The 14412-nt window shown below is 35.8% G+C and overlaps 2 protein-coding genes across 2 annotated transcripts; both read left to right on the top strand.

Moving 5' to 3' along the window:
* Positions 1-9858: 9858 nt before the first annotated feature.
* Positions 9859-10911, top strand: LOC136823244 (uncharacterized). The gene has a single exon (XM_067079425.1). It carries the CDS (start codon positions 9859-9861, stop codon positions 10909-10911), a length of 1053 nt encoding a protein of 350 aa, XP_066935526.1.
* A 319-nt stretch (positions 10912-11230) lies between these two features.
* LOC136823243 (uncharacterized) lies at positions 11231-11947 on the top strand. The gene has a single exon (XM_067079424.1). It carries the CDS (start codon positions 11231-11233, stop codon positions 11945-11947), a length of 717 nt encoding a protein of 238 aa, XP_066935525.1.
* The last annotated feature ends 2465 nt before the right edge of the window (positions 11948-14412 follow it).

The raw sequence follows: 14412 nt of genomic DNA, 5'->3' as shown, positions 1-14412 counted from the left end.
AAAAAATCATACACAAAGTTTTCTATACAACGTATAACTATACAACAATAAGATTAATTTACTTGAGTGAATTTACTTGAGTGAATTCTCTTTCTCTCGAAAGAGCGAATCTCGTTTTTTTTTGTGCGTTTTGACCCCCGTGTTGAAGAAAAGTGAAGTTTAGTGCACGAAATGTGTTTTTAATAAAGTGTACCTTTTCCACAATTTTTAAAAGAATTTTAAACTTTAAAATGTGTGTTTATGCAAAAGAAAACTTCTATGGGTCATTTGGGAACAAATTTTCTAGGATTTGTCCAATTTAAAGAAGGTTTTAATTTTCAACGGAATTCCGTTTCTTTGCGCAAAGTATCATAAGCCAGAACTTATTGAAACTAGAAAAGAAACGAGATTTATGATGGAATTGCTCAACATGTTTGTATAGGACTTTGAAGACCATGGAGACAGCACGAGACAGCGGTTTGGTACTACATGATTTAGAAGCAATGATGAAGCGGCAACCAATAGGATTCTTATGCATTTTAGGAATCCAATACATAATGGGGAGAGTTTTCATTTTGTCAGATAATGATAATCCAAATGTTTACACAAGTTTTCGCTATTTTCTAAAATGGAGTTCAAATCAAGATTAGAAGGCTGATAGGTTTTATTTCCAGAGATTTCTCTCAGTAATCTAGAAACATAAAACTTTTTACAAATCAAAGCAAAGTTCTTAGATGCTTTGTCGATTGTGACAATGACAAATCTTTTCTGTAAGGTTTCCAGATAAGCCAGCACTTCTGGATTCTTTAGAATAGGTTTAGTGTCATGTATTTTCGTTTTCTTTTTGAGTTTTCTAATCTTAATTTCAACTTTCGAAATAATTGTGTCCCTCCAAAATTTAAATGCCCTAGCTTTGAATTTAGTTTTTTGCTCTAAAGTATCAATGCATTGATCTAAACTAGTAATGATATTTTCTAAAGCTCTTTTAAAATTTACACGTTTTGGTTCACGGTAGTTGGGGCCTTTTGTTAAAAGTTTACGTAATTTAGAGTTTTCTACAACTCTCAAATCACCAGTTATAATGTGTTGGTGGAAAGGATCACAAAATTCTGAATTAACACATTCACAACGATCAGAGTCAAGTGTAAATGAGACCTCATCATCCATAAAAATAGAATTTACAGTGTCTTGATAATTGAGAATTTTATTTCGTATAGTTTTATGTAGAGAATAAGTGACAAATGGTCTTTTTTCTTTGGTCGTCAAAGGTTCAGGAAGAAGTTCTAAAATGTCAGGTTGGTTTAAAATAGAAGGAAGATGAATGAGTTCTATGGCTTTGTTGTCAAAAAATACATTGCAAATATGTTTTGGTGCTACTTTCTTTACTTTAGTAGGGAGTGGAATATAAATAAGAGTTTCGATGATATCCAAAATGTAAAGATAGTGTTGCTCAGAGAAAGAGTCAAGAGAAACCAAAGGACCACTTGAGATAATTTCGGAAGCAATTTTCTTCAAAGTCGATTTCTTTAGCCTGTTAAGTGCAACTCTGATATCATAGAAAGAATCAATGATCTCATTCTGAAGATGATTGTCAAGAACATTGAAAAAGTCTGTGTGGCTTGAAAGTATTTGATGGTTATTTCTATTACTACGACTGTTTTATGAAGTATGGGAAAACCGTCGAAGAATTTTTACATATTTTCAAATTGTGAAATTGTTTCTTGTGTATTGTATGTGTGTGTGTGTGTGTTTTTTTTTTGTTTTTTTTTCTGTTTAAAGAATTAGCATTAGCATCGGAGGTATTCATTTCCTACTTTTCTTTTCCCTGTGCAGTCCTCCCGTCGCGGCTTGCCGAACCGGGTTCGCGTCCAACTTACGATTCTGTTCTTTTCAGTTTTTGTGTGATTTTTTCCATTTTTGTGTGAGATTGTGTTTGTTACAAATGTTTGTTTCACCTGTAGTGTACGTCTTTCTGCCCTTTTGTACTGTATTTTGTTGTAGTGTCTGTTTGTTGTCTGTTATTTGTTTGGAAGCTGCTGGTCAGTTCCTTTTTCTATTATGTTTTCCGAAGGCGACTGAGTGTGGGCCCTTAAACACGTGGAAAGCCGGTGGAAAGTCACTATGCCAGTCACAAGTCTGGGACTTCGGGTTTTGTTTTGTGTTTGTATCTTTTTTTTAATTCATTTGATGTGTTTGCTTTTGTATTCGTCCCCATTTTATATGTATTTTGATGAACTTGTGTAAATGATTGTACGGAAGTGTGTTTATCAAAAAAGTTTTTTGCAATTCATTGTTTCTCCACTATTACTTTTCTTCTATCTTCATTTGGATTAGGTTTTTCTTTCACATACCACTATTTAAGTTCCCTTTAACTTTTTGCTAAATTACCCTCTGTTTCGGAATGATTAAAAAATTAAAAATACCAAAAAAATCGTAAATATACACAATTAACAAAAATATTCTTAACTTTTTTTCGTTTTTATCAGTTTGAGTTATTTATATATCAATACTTTTCTTTTTCTAAAATGACAGATATTACATATCTTCACTATATATATATATAGTATGAAAATAAAATGTTTTCTCCTGTCAGGTCTACAAACAACAAAGAATGGCCGAATTCTTTTTCCTCTTAGAGAGACGGTGTTATAATGAAAGGGTATTTAGTCCTCTCTGAGTCCCTCTGTCTTTATCCTGGCTTGGGACAGGCTGACTGTCATTCAAGACAGTCAGGCGACATTACCCCAGTGGCCTGTACAAGATGAAAACAAACTCCAGGTAGACTGACAGGAGAAGAAAACAAAAAAATGAATCAACGAAGGTGTAAACACCTTAGACTCCTTTCGAGCCGACTGCACTAGACACCAGGCAGGGGACATCCTCGCACATCCTTATATACTAGGCAAATATATATAGTATGAAAATAAAATGTTTTCTCCTGTCAGGTCTACAAACAACAAAGAATGGCCGAATTCTTTTTCCTCTTAGAGAGACGATGTTATAATGAAAGGGTAATTAGTCCTCTCTGGGACCCTCTGTCTTTATCCTGGCTTGGGACAGGCTGACTGTCATTCAAGACAGTCAGGCGACATTACCCCAGCGGCCTGTACAAGATGAAAACAAACTCCAGGTAGACTGACAGGAGAAGAAAACTATATATAATGTGTTTTCTTGAAAATTTATGACTAATATTGAGTTACTTCTTTCCATCTTAACTCATATTGAGTCGCTTTCTTCCTTGTAGTCACTTTAGATTACTAGTTTTGCATTGGTGGATTTCTATGTCATCATATTTTCCTTTTCAATTCCAACCTGATTGATTTTCTGTGAATGTTCATTGCCACCGCAGGAAGCCTAAAGCTTCCGAGGATGGCATTCATAGCTTCACTCGTGAGGGAAAGTTGGGAAAACATCTCATAATTTTGCGCGCGCGTTTCAGTATTTTAGTTCCGCTTAGCGGAACATTATCAATTAACGGTTATTTGATTTCCCGGAATGAAGAGCGATAAGCCGTGTTTTACAGGATAGCTCTTTTTTAGCTTGCGCGGCGGACGTTTGTTTCTTCCTATCGTGTCGGAGCTTTCAAACAATGTCAATTGAATTATCTGGTATTTCTTCTATTGACTATGTTTCAAACGATCAGCCGATGGCTCTGGCTTTAGGTATAAGGTAATGTCAGCGATAAAAAAGGAAAGTTGGTGGACCTGATGTGATGGTGGCAGACATCTTGAATTTCTCCCTGTTTCTTTAAATCTGTTTTATTCCAGTTATTAGCACAGTCCAGTAGTCCAATCGCACTACTTTTCTATAAACCCAACAATCCAGTGTGAGTTTGCTGAAAGGAAAACTAAACAATTTGAATCCTTTTTAGACATTGAGATTGATTTATATTTTCCAGCGAAACAGAACACAGACTGACAGAACAACAGTCTGACAGTTATTTATATAGTTTTTTCCATCATCGTTCTAACACTATTGATACAGAACAGCACACAGCTGACAATTAAAAGAATTTTTGAAACTGAACTAAAGTATAAAACAAGGCGCCCTATAAAAGGGAAATTCCATAAAGGAAAGTTTGCATTTTGCAAAAATCTATATATACAGTAATTGACACTCTCTAATTCAAATTTCAAGGGATTCTCATCGAATACCACAGCATATTGAATATTGAGAAAGTCTCCCAAATCCCTAAAGTAAATATTGAATTATAGAGTAACACGGGAAGAAGAAGGCGAAGCGAAGGTTGATTATTGCGATTGGTTTTTGAACGTCGAATCAGTACAATAACCGAAGATCTTGCTGAAAATTTATATAAGTTTTTTGGAAGAAATCTTTGATATTTGCAATATTTGAGGAGTCAAATTTTGAGTTTCTAATTTGAACGCAACAAAATCGAACATTTGAATTTCAAAATATCTGGCATTTTTTTTGTTACTAGAAATCAAATAAGAGAGTGGTTTTTCAAAACCTTTAAAGTGACTTCAAATTTTTATCCAAAACGGGCTTATCAAATAGTAGAACGTCAAATTAGACAGTGTCAACTGTAATTACATTTTTTGCTTTTTGCTCCTAAAATAATTTGAAGATTTTTCACAGTATGGCAGAGGAAGACTTTGCGATTAATCTAGACACTGCATTGAATGTTGCACATTTCCGAAATTCAAGCAGGACAACTGGCAGTCGTACCTATTCTTGCGCTGTTGATTGCTTTCTTGAAATATGTTACCGCTTGCTTCTTCCAGAAATGAAAGCTAAAGTATCATATGAAAAATCAAGTGATTTTTTTAAGCTGCTTCAATTAAGTGGATCAATGGAAATTTCACTTGAAGATTACGATATGAAAAGTAATGCTTTTCGACTGCTGGATGAAATTAGGGAACCGGTATGGTCTAAGATTATTGAAAATTGTGGTACCTTTGTGAGAAGAAATAGCGACGCAGAGTTTCAAGAGATTTTTGGAAGTAATATTTTCAAAGAATTATCAGAAGAAGAGAGACATGTTTTTGAAACAAGTTTTGTAATTCAGGGTACTTGTAATAGTTGTGGTAGTGAGAAGGAACAAAGAGAAACGGGTAGCATTGTCAGTCTTCTTTCGCATTTTTTATATCCAGAGATTTTAGTTGATGCAAGTTTGTGGCCAAACTGTGTATCAAATTCTCTTAATCCAAGCTCAGAAATTAATTGTGATTCTTGCTCTGTCAACATACCAGCACAGATTCAAGTTGTCAATTTGCCTATTTTTCTTCTTATAGAACTCTGTACAACAGTATGTATAAACAATTGTAGATTTTTTGAGGAGATTATAGTAAAAGAAAATAGCTACACATTACATGCCATTGTAAGGAATTGTGGTGCCCATTTTGCATGTGGTATATTTATTGAGAATAAATGGATTTACATTGATGATTTAAATCCTGAAAAAATTTGTTTTCAAAACATTAATGAAATGTTTTCTGAAAACAAAGGAGGTTGGTTTTTTGCCTTTTATAGAAAATCTGATTCTGAAAAAATTGACTTTGTTATAGATACTACTAACCCTCTTAACACATGGACCCCCTCGCTGCGAAAGGGTTAATTTTGATACTCTTTTTAAAAAAGCACTTGAAATAATTAGAGTAACAAAATAAAATTAAAAATTCGATAAATTGGAATTTAAAGATAATATTCTATTATTTTCTCACTCAGTCTTTTGAAACACAGCACTCACTCCTTAGAATTTTGTATCAATATAAGACATAAGCATGCGGGTGCGCGTCAATAAGAAAAAATTTTACCGAATATTTTAACTGCATTCTTAAACGCAAATGAAAAGACTGAAACTATTATTTCGATCATTTATAAAATCCCAGCACAAGATGTTGTAATGTAAATTGTAAATATGTTGTGATGCCAAGCCTTTTAATTGGTCAAATTCCAATGAAAGTTAGAAAAAGTCTCTTGTAAATAAGTTCAAATTTACGTCCACACACTGTTTTTAATTTGTCTCCAACTCAATTATTAACATGACTGGGTAATAAATTAGCACTAAGCTGCTTGAAGTTTAAAAATGCATTAAAATCATTTTTTTAATCTGCTATTGCGGTGGCATTTTAATGACAATTATGGCTAGTTCTAGATTTTTGTTGTATTTATATTGTCTTCTTGTTTTGTGAGTTTTGTCTTTATTGTTTCCATTATGAGTAGTTGAAGGTTTTATACTTCTTGACTATATATATACAGTAATGAATGGACATACCTTCTTTTTAAGGAAAAATAAATTATTTTTCTGAGATGGACTTACCTCTTTTATGGACTTACCTTAGTCTAATTATGGACTTACCTTCTTTTAAAATATGCTATTGCACTGTCAATTTTCAGATTTTCCAGATACGAACGTTTAGCGCGTTTAGCATTTCCAATGTGTCAATCGAATGTTCGAATTCATTTTAGAAATCTAAAGTTTGTTTCGTAATTTCCCTCACTCTGAACTCGTCTTGTTAATTTAAACATGGACTTACCTTCTTTTTTTGAAAAAATACTATATAACCACGACATTCATTTCTTATGTCAAAAGCAGGTAAGTCCACAATCTCTCAATAAATCGATAATAAATAGCTGAGTAAAAGAAATTGACTAGCCTTTTATTTTCTACAATTACTTTCTTTCCAAAAATACAAAACTTGAGCTAGTTAATAGAGAAAAGGTACATCGGCTCAGGTCAAAAGATTTTTTGCGTTTTTCTTAATGTTGACTTTTATGGACTTACCTGCTTTTTGCTTTGGACGGCAGAATTCGAAAGGGCCTCTTCCGCGAAATATTTCTAAAGAAAACTCAAAATATCTCAGATAAATACAATTTGAATGGTTACTTGCATCAAAGAAGCGCTAATGATCTGTAAGTAAAAGCCTCAAAATCGTGAAAATATTGCCACCCAATAGTGCCACCCAAGAAATTATTGAATTTCGTGGATAGGCTCAACCGTGAAAATTAATCTCCGCGAAATTTTATCCCATTAAAGTACAAAAGTAACTTCAAATTTTTAGGCGTTCAGATTTTTGTGTGTTTTGTTTATGCATTTGCAAGCAACAAAACATAACTTTTTTGTCGGTATGATTTGACACGGTGGAAAAATCTTGGAAGTACGTCAGAGATGTTGCCTTGAGAATGAGAAAGTTTAGCTGTCCAAGGGTATAATTGGGGCAATAGGTTCGAGTATTGTCCTCTCTAAAAGATGGTGTGTAAAGGACCGATTTGCTTCATACAGTATATTAGGTAATACTCGACTTCAATTGAAAAATATGATTGGAAAGCAAAATTGGTTAGTTATAGTTTGCAAGATATGAAGAAAGTAACCTCTAAATGTGAACGCGCAAAGCTGAACAAATAGGGGGCCGTCCACATAGTATGTACGCTGTCGCGAACACGATTTGAATATTTAAAGAACATTCTCGAAAAGAGAAGAAACGAAGAAACATTTCGAAATTTCTCGACACGTTGTTTATGACGTAAACTGAGCACGTTTGTACAATTCATAAACTGAACTCAGCAATTCTCATTGTACATAAACGAGTTTGGCTAGTTTAAAAGCGGTAACTCATCGGACTTGAACGTGACGTAGAACACGTACTAAATCTTCATTATATTTGAACAATAGGTCTTTTATTTTGCTTTGTTTAGGATTTTCATTATATCAGCAGTTTTTGAAGTACACGTTTTTTTTTTATAAGAACGTCAAAAATTTTCGAAGCCTTCGGGTGTTCTTAGTTTTTTGGATTTGAAGCCTAAAAATGTTCTTAAAATGTTCTTATTTTCAGCGTTTTTTGAGCATTTTGATGTAATTTCTTAAGAAAATGCATGTTTTTAAGTCTCCAAAGCCTTAGAATGTTCTTAGAATGTTCTTAAATTTTTAGGCCTCGAAGCCTTATGTTCTTATATAGTTTGTTCTTATAAAAAAAAAAACGTGTAGTATATAAGTAGGGAATATTTTAGTCTACATAATATACAGCTCCAGGCTTTTAGGCCTTACTCTTTGTTATTGAAAATGTGTGGAGAGTATGTCTCGCAATACTCGAAGTATAGTCATTAAGCAATTGCAAAATAATTATTTTGAGTTTTTTAAGGTAAGTGATTACCAAATTAAAATGGTTGTGTCATTTGCTAATGTAACATTTTTGGAAGTTGTGTTATAAAATAAATCACCATTATATTGAGGTCATCAGTTGAAGCTACCGTCTACAAGGTTTTCGGCCCGCTGTTGCTAAGCAACATCTTCAATAACCTCTCATAATAGTGGGCCAAGCTAATTGGTAAATTAGCGTCCTCAAATGGTGTTTAAGAGTTTGAATTCTTACCTTTTCCTTGGTCAGGGTTCATGGTAAGAGTTGAGAGTGTAGTCTTATAGATGTATATGTACTATCAAGACGTTTGAACAGTGTGGTGACTGTTTTACGCTCGGAGCGAAGGCAGATATGACGTAGCCTAGGAATATTTCTAGGGTATTTTAGAGTTAAATTTTAATGAAATAATTACGATAATTACACGGTAGCAGAGGGTGGTTCAATTCGTTGTTTTATGGAGTCAAGAGGAAAATCGCCTCAACAAGCGCAAAGGAAAACAAAGCAAGGATAAATCTTGTAATCGTGGGAGAAACTTCGTTAACAAATAAAGAACCATATAATAAAGGAACATTTGGATTTATATCATTTAAATTCAATAAAGTTTGGGAAGGGACATCCAAACTTTTTTTTTTGTGGACTTTTTTTCTTTTTTTGTGGACTTTTTATCTTTTTTTGCTGACTATTTTTCTTATTTGTCAACTTTTTTTCTTTTTTTGCGGACCTTTTTTTCTGAAGACATCTTGGATGATTTGGAACATTACATCCAGGCTACCAAGGAGAAAATTGAGATGGAGGAACGAGAGAAGATTCGCCAACTACAATCATGGTCGTAATATTTGAGAAAAAAGGGAAATCCACCGGGAAGTTTTGAAACCACAATCGATTTGTAAGTGCTCTAAAGTAGGTTTGAAGGGTAGAATTTTAACTCTGAGTTTTAACACTAGACGTAAGACTTAGGACCTTAAGATCTCAGGATCCAAAAGTTCAAAAATAGTCCAATAAGGCTCAGAATATAGCCTTGAAGTCTGCCAACCCCTCCCAAATTGAAATATTCGATTAAGTTAAAGAGATAGCCCAAAATCGACTTTCTCGCCAGAACTTTAAATCTTGAAAAACGTTAAAATAACCGGAATTCTCATTCGACCATGATTGTAGAGGCTAAGGAGAAAAATCGCCAACTCGAAGCTGAGGAAAAGAGACAAGAACAAGAATTTCAACTGGAGAAACTTCGTATCGAGTCCGAAGTTCAGATGGAGAAGTGTAAATCCGACACAGCCACTGCGACCGAAACTGCAGCTTTAGAGAAAAGGAATACTGTGAAACAACAAACTGTTCGACTACCAAAGTTAGAGCTTAAAAGATTTAATGGACAGATATTGAAATGGCAAGCCTTCTGGGACAGTTTTGAGGGTCTGCAACAATTGATAAGAATGACTCACTTAGCAAGATAGATAAATTGAACTATCTTCACTCCCAGCTAGAAGGTGGAGCTCTGAAATCGATCAATGGACTAGAGCTGACACAGACAAACTATAACGTTGCTATCGAAATTTTGAAGAGGAGATATGGAAATACGCAACTGAAACTGATCATAACCATTATACAAAGCTATCGGACTTGGGTGTTGCAGCTGATAGAACCTATTCATTGAGATCAACTTTCGATACAATTGAACAACACCTACGATCATTGGAAGCCCCATGAGAACACATTGATCAAAGACAGAATATCACTCTAATCCGAATAAAATTTCCGTGAATCCGTCATCAAGCAGATCGAAATGCAAAAACCACCAGAAGAACTTTGGACTGTCCAGAACTCGAGAAAAACCTTACAGAGATATATTGCAGCAAATGAACTTGCAGTCCAACACGAGCCTAATACAAATCATCAGGGCAACCACCGACCCGACTACAGAGATGGAACCATGTTCTCCAACACCAGACAACGCACCTTGAAATGCATATTTTGTGGAAAGGGACATTGGAACGACGAGTGCAAAACTGTTCCAACCGTCAAGGAAAGAAAAGAGAAGTTGAGGGGGAAGTGCTTCATATGCTTAAAGGGCCACCAAGGAAGATTTAGGAGACAAAAACCGTGTTACCATTGCAAGAAAACTGACCATCATCGAAGTCTTTGCCCTACTCACACCAAAAAGGAAACAGACAATGGGATGATTGCTGATGACGTGGAGATTGATGAGGACACCTTAATCGAAGAAGAAGGACTCTTATCCGCTGGCAAGAATGTCATTATGCAAACCACATTGATCGAAGCTATGGAGAGAAAGAAATCGACATCAGAAACCACCAGAGTGCTAATGGACACCGGCAGTAGCCGCACTTACATAACCGAGGAACTTGTTGAGAAACTGAAACTAAAAATTGAAGATAAAAACCGATTGACTGTTTTTACCTTTGGCGGGAAAAAGCCAAAGGAAATGACTTCACCCGTTGTCACCATTGTGTTGAAGTCAAAGGATGAAAACATTCTCCAAGTAAAAGCCAAAGTTGTGCCTAAGATTTGTGCACAGATTAATCGTCATCCCGTTCATCTTGAAGACAAAATGAAATTCCAAAGAACTTTCAGACTAGCAGACACCTTACCTACAAGCAGCGAAGCTTCAACCATCGGTATTTTGATTGAAAGTGACTATTATAACGATGCCATAACAGGAAAAAGGAAACAAGTCCAGGAGGGATTATTCGTATTGAAATCAAAATTTGGATGGGTGATATCCGGACGCACCAAAAATAAAGACAAGCATCACTCCGAGAGCACCTTGTTTGTGATGACCCATACATCAAACAACATCCTATCGGAAATCCAATAAGCTACAATCACAGACAAATCACAACCGACACCTCCCAACCTTGAGGACTTTTGGAACCTGGAGACAATCGGAATCAAACCAGACGAACCAGACAACACAAACGAAATCGCCACAGAAATGTTCAAAAATACAGTTGCATACAAAGAAAGGTCAACGATACTTTGTCAGCTGGCCGTGTGAAGATGAGGATCACGATTTATTACCAGAGAATTATGAACTGTCCCTAGGCAGACTGAAGTCCCTAATAAAACGTCTAGAAAAGGATCCAGACCTTCTCAGGCGATATAACGAAATTATCCAGACACAAGTTGAAAAGGGAATGGTCGAGAAAGTAGATGTTTCTGAAATGAACAATGCTAACAGAAAACATTACATCCCCCACCACGTCGTTGTCAAGCCAGACAGTACAACGACAAAGCTGAGAATCGTCTACGATGCATCTGCCAAAACACGAAAGGACAACAAGAGCTTGAATGAGTGTCTTTACAGAGGACCAGTCATCATGGAAGACTTGTGCGGACTGCTCATGAGATTCAAAACAAAGAAGATTGGAATTGTATCAGACATCGAAAAGGCATTCCTACAAATCGGCATCCAAGAGGATCAACGAAATGTAACAAGACTTTTATGGGTGAAGGATTTCACCAAACCAGTTTCCAACGACAACTTGATGGTATACCGACTTGCAATAGTACCATTTGGCATTATTTCAAGTCCAATTCTTCTTGGTGCCACGATCCAACATCACATCGAGAAGTCAAACACACCAATAGCACAAAAGATCAAGGACAACATCTACGTTTACAACATCATCACTGGGGCCAACAACACGGGCGAAGCCGTCGAATTGTACAAAAATACAGAGGAATTATTCAAAGATGCTTCAATGAATTTACGAGAATGGTTGACAAGCTCAAAGGAGGTCAACAGCCTGATCGAACAGGAAGATCGCATTGAAACCATGACTGCTAAAGTGCTTGGACTCAACTGGAACATGGAAGATAACGAGCTATCAATCTCAACAAAGAAATGCTAATTAGCCGAACAAGCCACAACTAAACGAGAAGTCCTGGCAGCTATCGCATCAATATACGACCCCCTCGGAATGATGAGCCCAACAATCATCAAGCTGAAGATTTTCCTACAATCACTTTGGAAGAAGGACATGGACTGGGATGACCCATTAACTACGGAAGACAGAGAAACGTGGCAATAAACAATCTCATTACTCAACAATTCATCAAACAAGTCGCTAAAATCAGTTTCATTTCGTTCGTACATAAGCTTTTTGAATTCTACCATGATATGAGGTCGGTCCTCTGATTTAATGGAATGGTTCTTTTCAAATAACCATGTCTGGACCCTTTTTGCCATTTCCACCAAAAGGATGAGATGACAACAGAGAAGTATACAATTCCAGTGCCTGGCATAACGTCTCATCGCTAGTGATGAAGATTCCAAGAGGTAAGGCTCCGATTGGGGTATCTGTTACAAGCAGGAAAACACGTAAATTGTATTCTTCAGTATTAGAAGTCGAGTCTAAGAAAACCAATTCTTTCGCAGTTGGAACCTTTAAAAATTAGAGAGTTTGATTTCACCTAACGAAACAACATGTAACTAAATGAGACTGCAGCTTTTATTACGAGGTAAATTTTGAGAAATTTCGATGCACTGTAAGGGTCGATTTTTAGCCAGATTTTTCCTGCACTGTAAGACTCCGATTTTAGAGACCTGATTTTTGGCTGAGCGTACGGTCGTTTTCAAAATCGAGTGCCCCCCCCCCAAAAAAAAGTCACTCAAAATTTGAGTTAGACTGGCGGTCGGCAAAAACTTTGGGTCTTGTGTTAAATTGAAAATCGGGGAATTATCCTCGAACAATCAATATCTTTTCACTGACATATAATATAGAACAGCAGCGTTGTAAATTCCAACCCCCCCCCCCGAGCTAGTAGAATTAGGTTAGCATTGAGCTTCGCGCAATAAACCACAGCTAAATCTATGCGACTGGGTTAATGATATAAACAAATACACATACCTTTTATTCTAGAATTAATTTTTTGTATGATATGTAGATACATTTAACAACCTAGAAATTTCATTTTTAACCTGATGATGAGCAGTTAAGACTCGAAAACCTTTGTTTGAATAAAATCAAATTTTTGTGTTGTAAATACACATAATTATCTCCCTTTTTGGTCCAGCGCGCAGCAGAATGGACCTTTAAAAAGCAACTGATCGAAAAGATTTTGTCTTTGTCGGGGCCTGTGTGCGCAATAAATTAACAAGTCGGTTAGATTAAAGGGTTGTTCCAGGTAGGGTCAGGGTTAGGGCTAGGGTATGGGAGGGGAGTTAACCCCTGGTTAGGGTTTTAGCTCCCGGGTAGAGTATGGAGTAAATACCATGTTTATAAGGAACTTTGAACTCCTACATGCAGTTGTGACTCGGTGGCCGAGTGATTAAGGCGCTGGCGTTCTAATCATAGGTGCTTTGTATATAGTAGGTTCGAATCCCATCAGCGACAAAAGTTTCGAAATTTCGGGAAATGCATCAAAAACTTTCAAAACTTAGCAATACAAAGAAAGTGTCAAAGAATAGAGGCTCAGAGTGGAGGATAGGAAGGAAATTTTTTTGCGTCACTTAAGGAACCCGGTACGAACGACACTCGGTTATTGCCACGTCAGCTGGACCTTCACGCCGCTCCGCCTTCTTGTTTACCTTTTCATGGACACGTTGCATTAGTGGTGATATTAAACATAATATTAATGGAGTATTATCTTCTGCATTGAACTTTTGAATAGCTTGATCAGGTAATCTGGATTTTCATTTTCGAAAGATGAAATTCGTTCTGTAAACGAATAAAAGAATGAAAAGTTTCTTGCAAAAACTCAAATTTTATTATCTTAAATTAAAAAATTTACTTGAAATATCCGGTATCGGATAGGCATCGATCTTATATGTTTGCAGCTTGATTCGACAAAAGGGTATTAAAAAGCTTATTGTGTGTTTTTAATGAATGGGAATTCGAAACATTGTTTTAACACTCGAAAGAGCCATCGGGGATTCTCAAAATTAAATTGTCATTTAATAAGGGAGGGATAAATTTTAAAGAGAATGGTACAGACCTCTCTGCAAACTATGATATTCTTCCTTTCATTGTCAAATGAAAATTAAAGTATTTGCGTATACAAATTGTTAAAGTCATTTCTCCTTGGCATTTGCGATCTGTCAGCCATATTGGTATGAAACTCTAAATCATCACGAGATTTAACTTTTATATCCTGTATCAGTTCTCTATACGCAAGACCTGGTGTTAGTCCTCTCTCGAATAGTTGTTTCACTCTTTCCGTTGTTTCTTCAGAAATATCTCTAAAAGTCAAGGATTGCAGTCATGATACACTGTGGTTGTGTTCAATGTCGATTATGGGTGATGGTTCATTTTGATCAAAACTTTTCAAGAAGCTGACACTCAGGTTGAATGTTTGTATTTTGAACCCTTCTTCC

This window comes from Clytia hemisphaerica, unplaced genomic scaffold (genome assembly GCF_902728285.1).
Source record: "Clytia hemisphaerica strain Z4C2 unplaced genomic scaffold, Clytia hemisphaerica genome assembly, whole genome shotgun sequence".
Taxonomy (NCBI): domain Eukaryota; kingdom Metazoa; phylum Cnidaria; class Hydrozoa; order Leptothecata; family Clytiidae; genus Clytia; species Clytia hemisphaerica.
The sequence above is the reverse complement of the archived record's forward strand: the minus strand, read 5'-3'. Positions and strand labels throughout refer to the sequence as shown.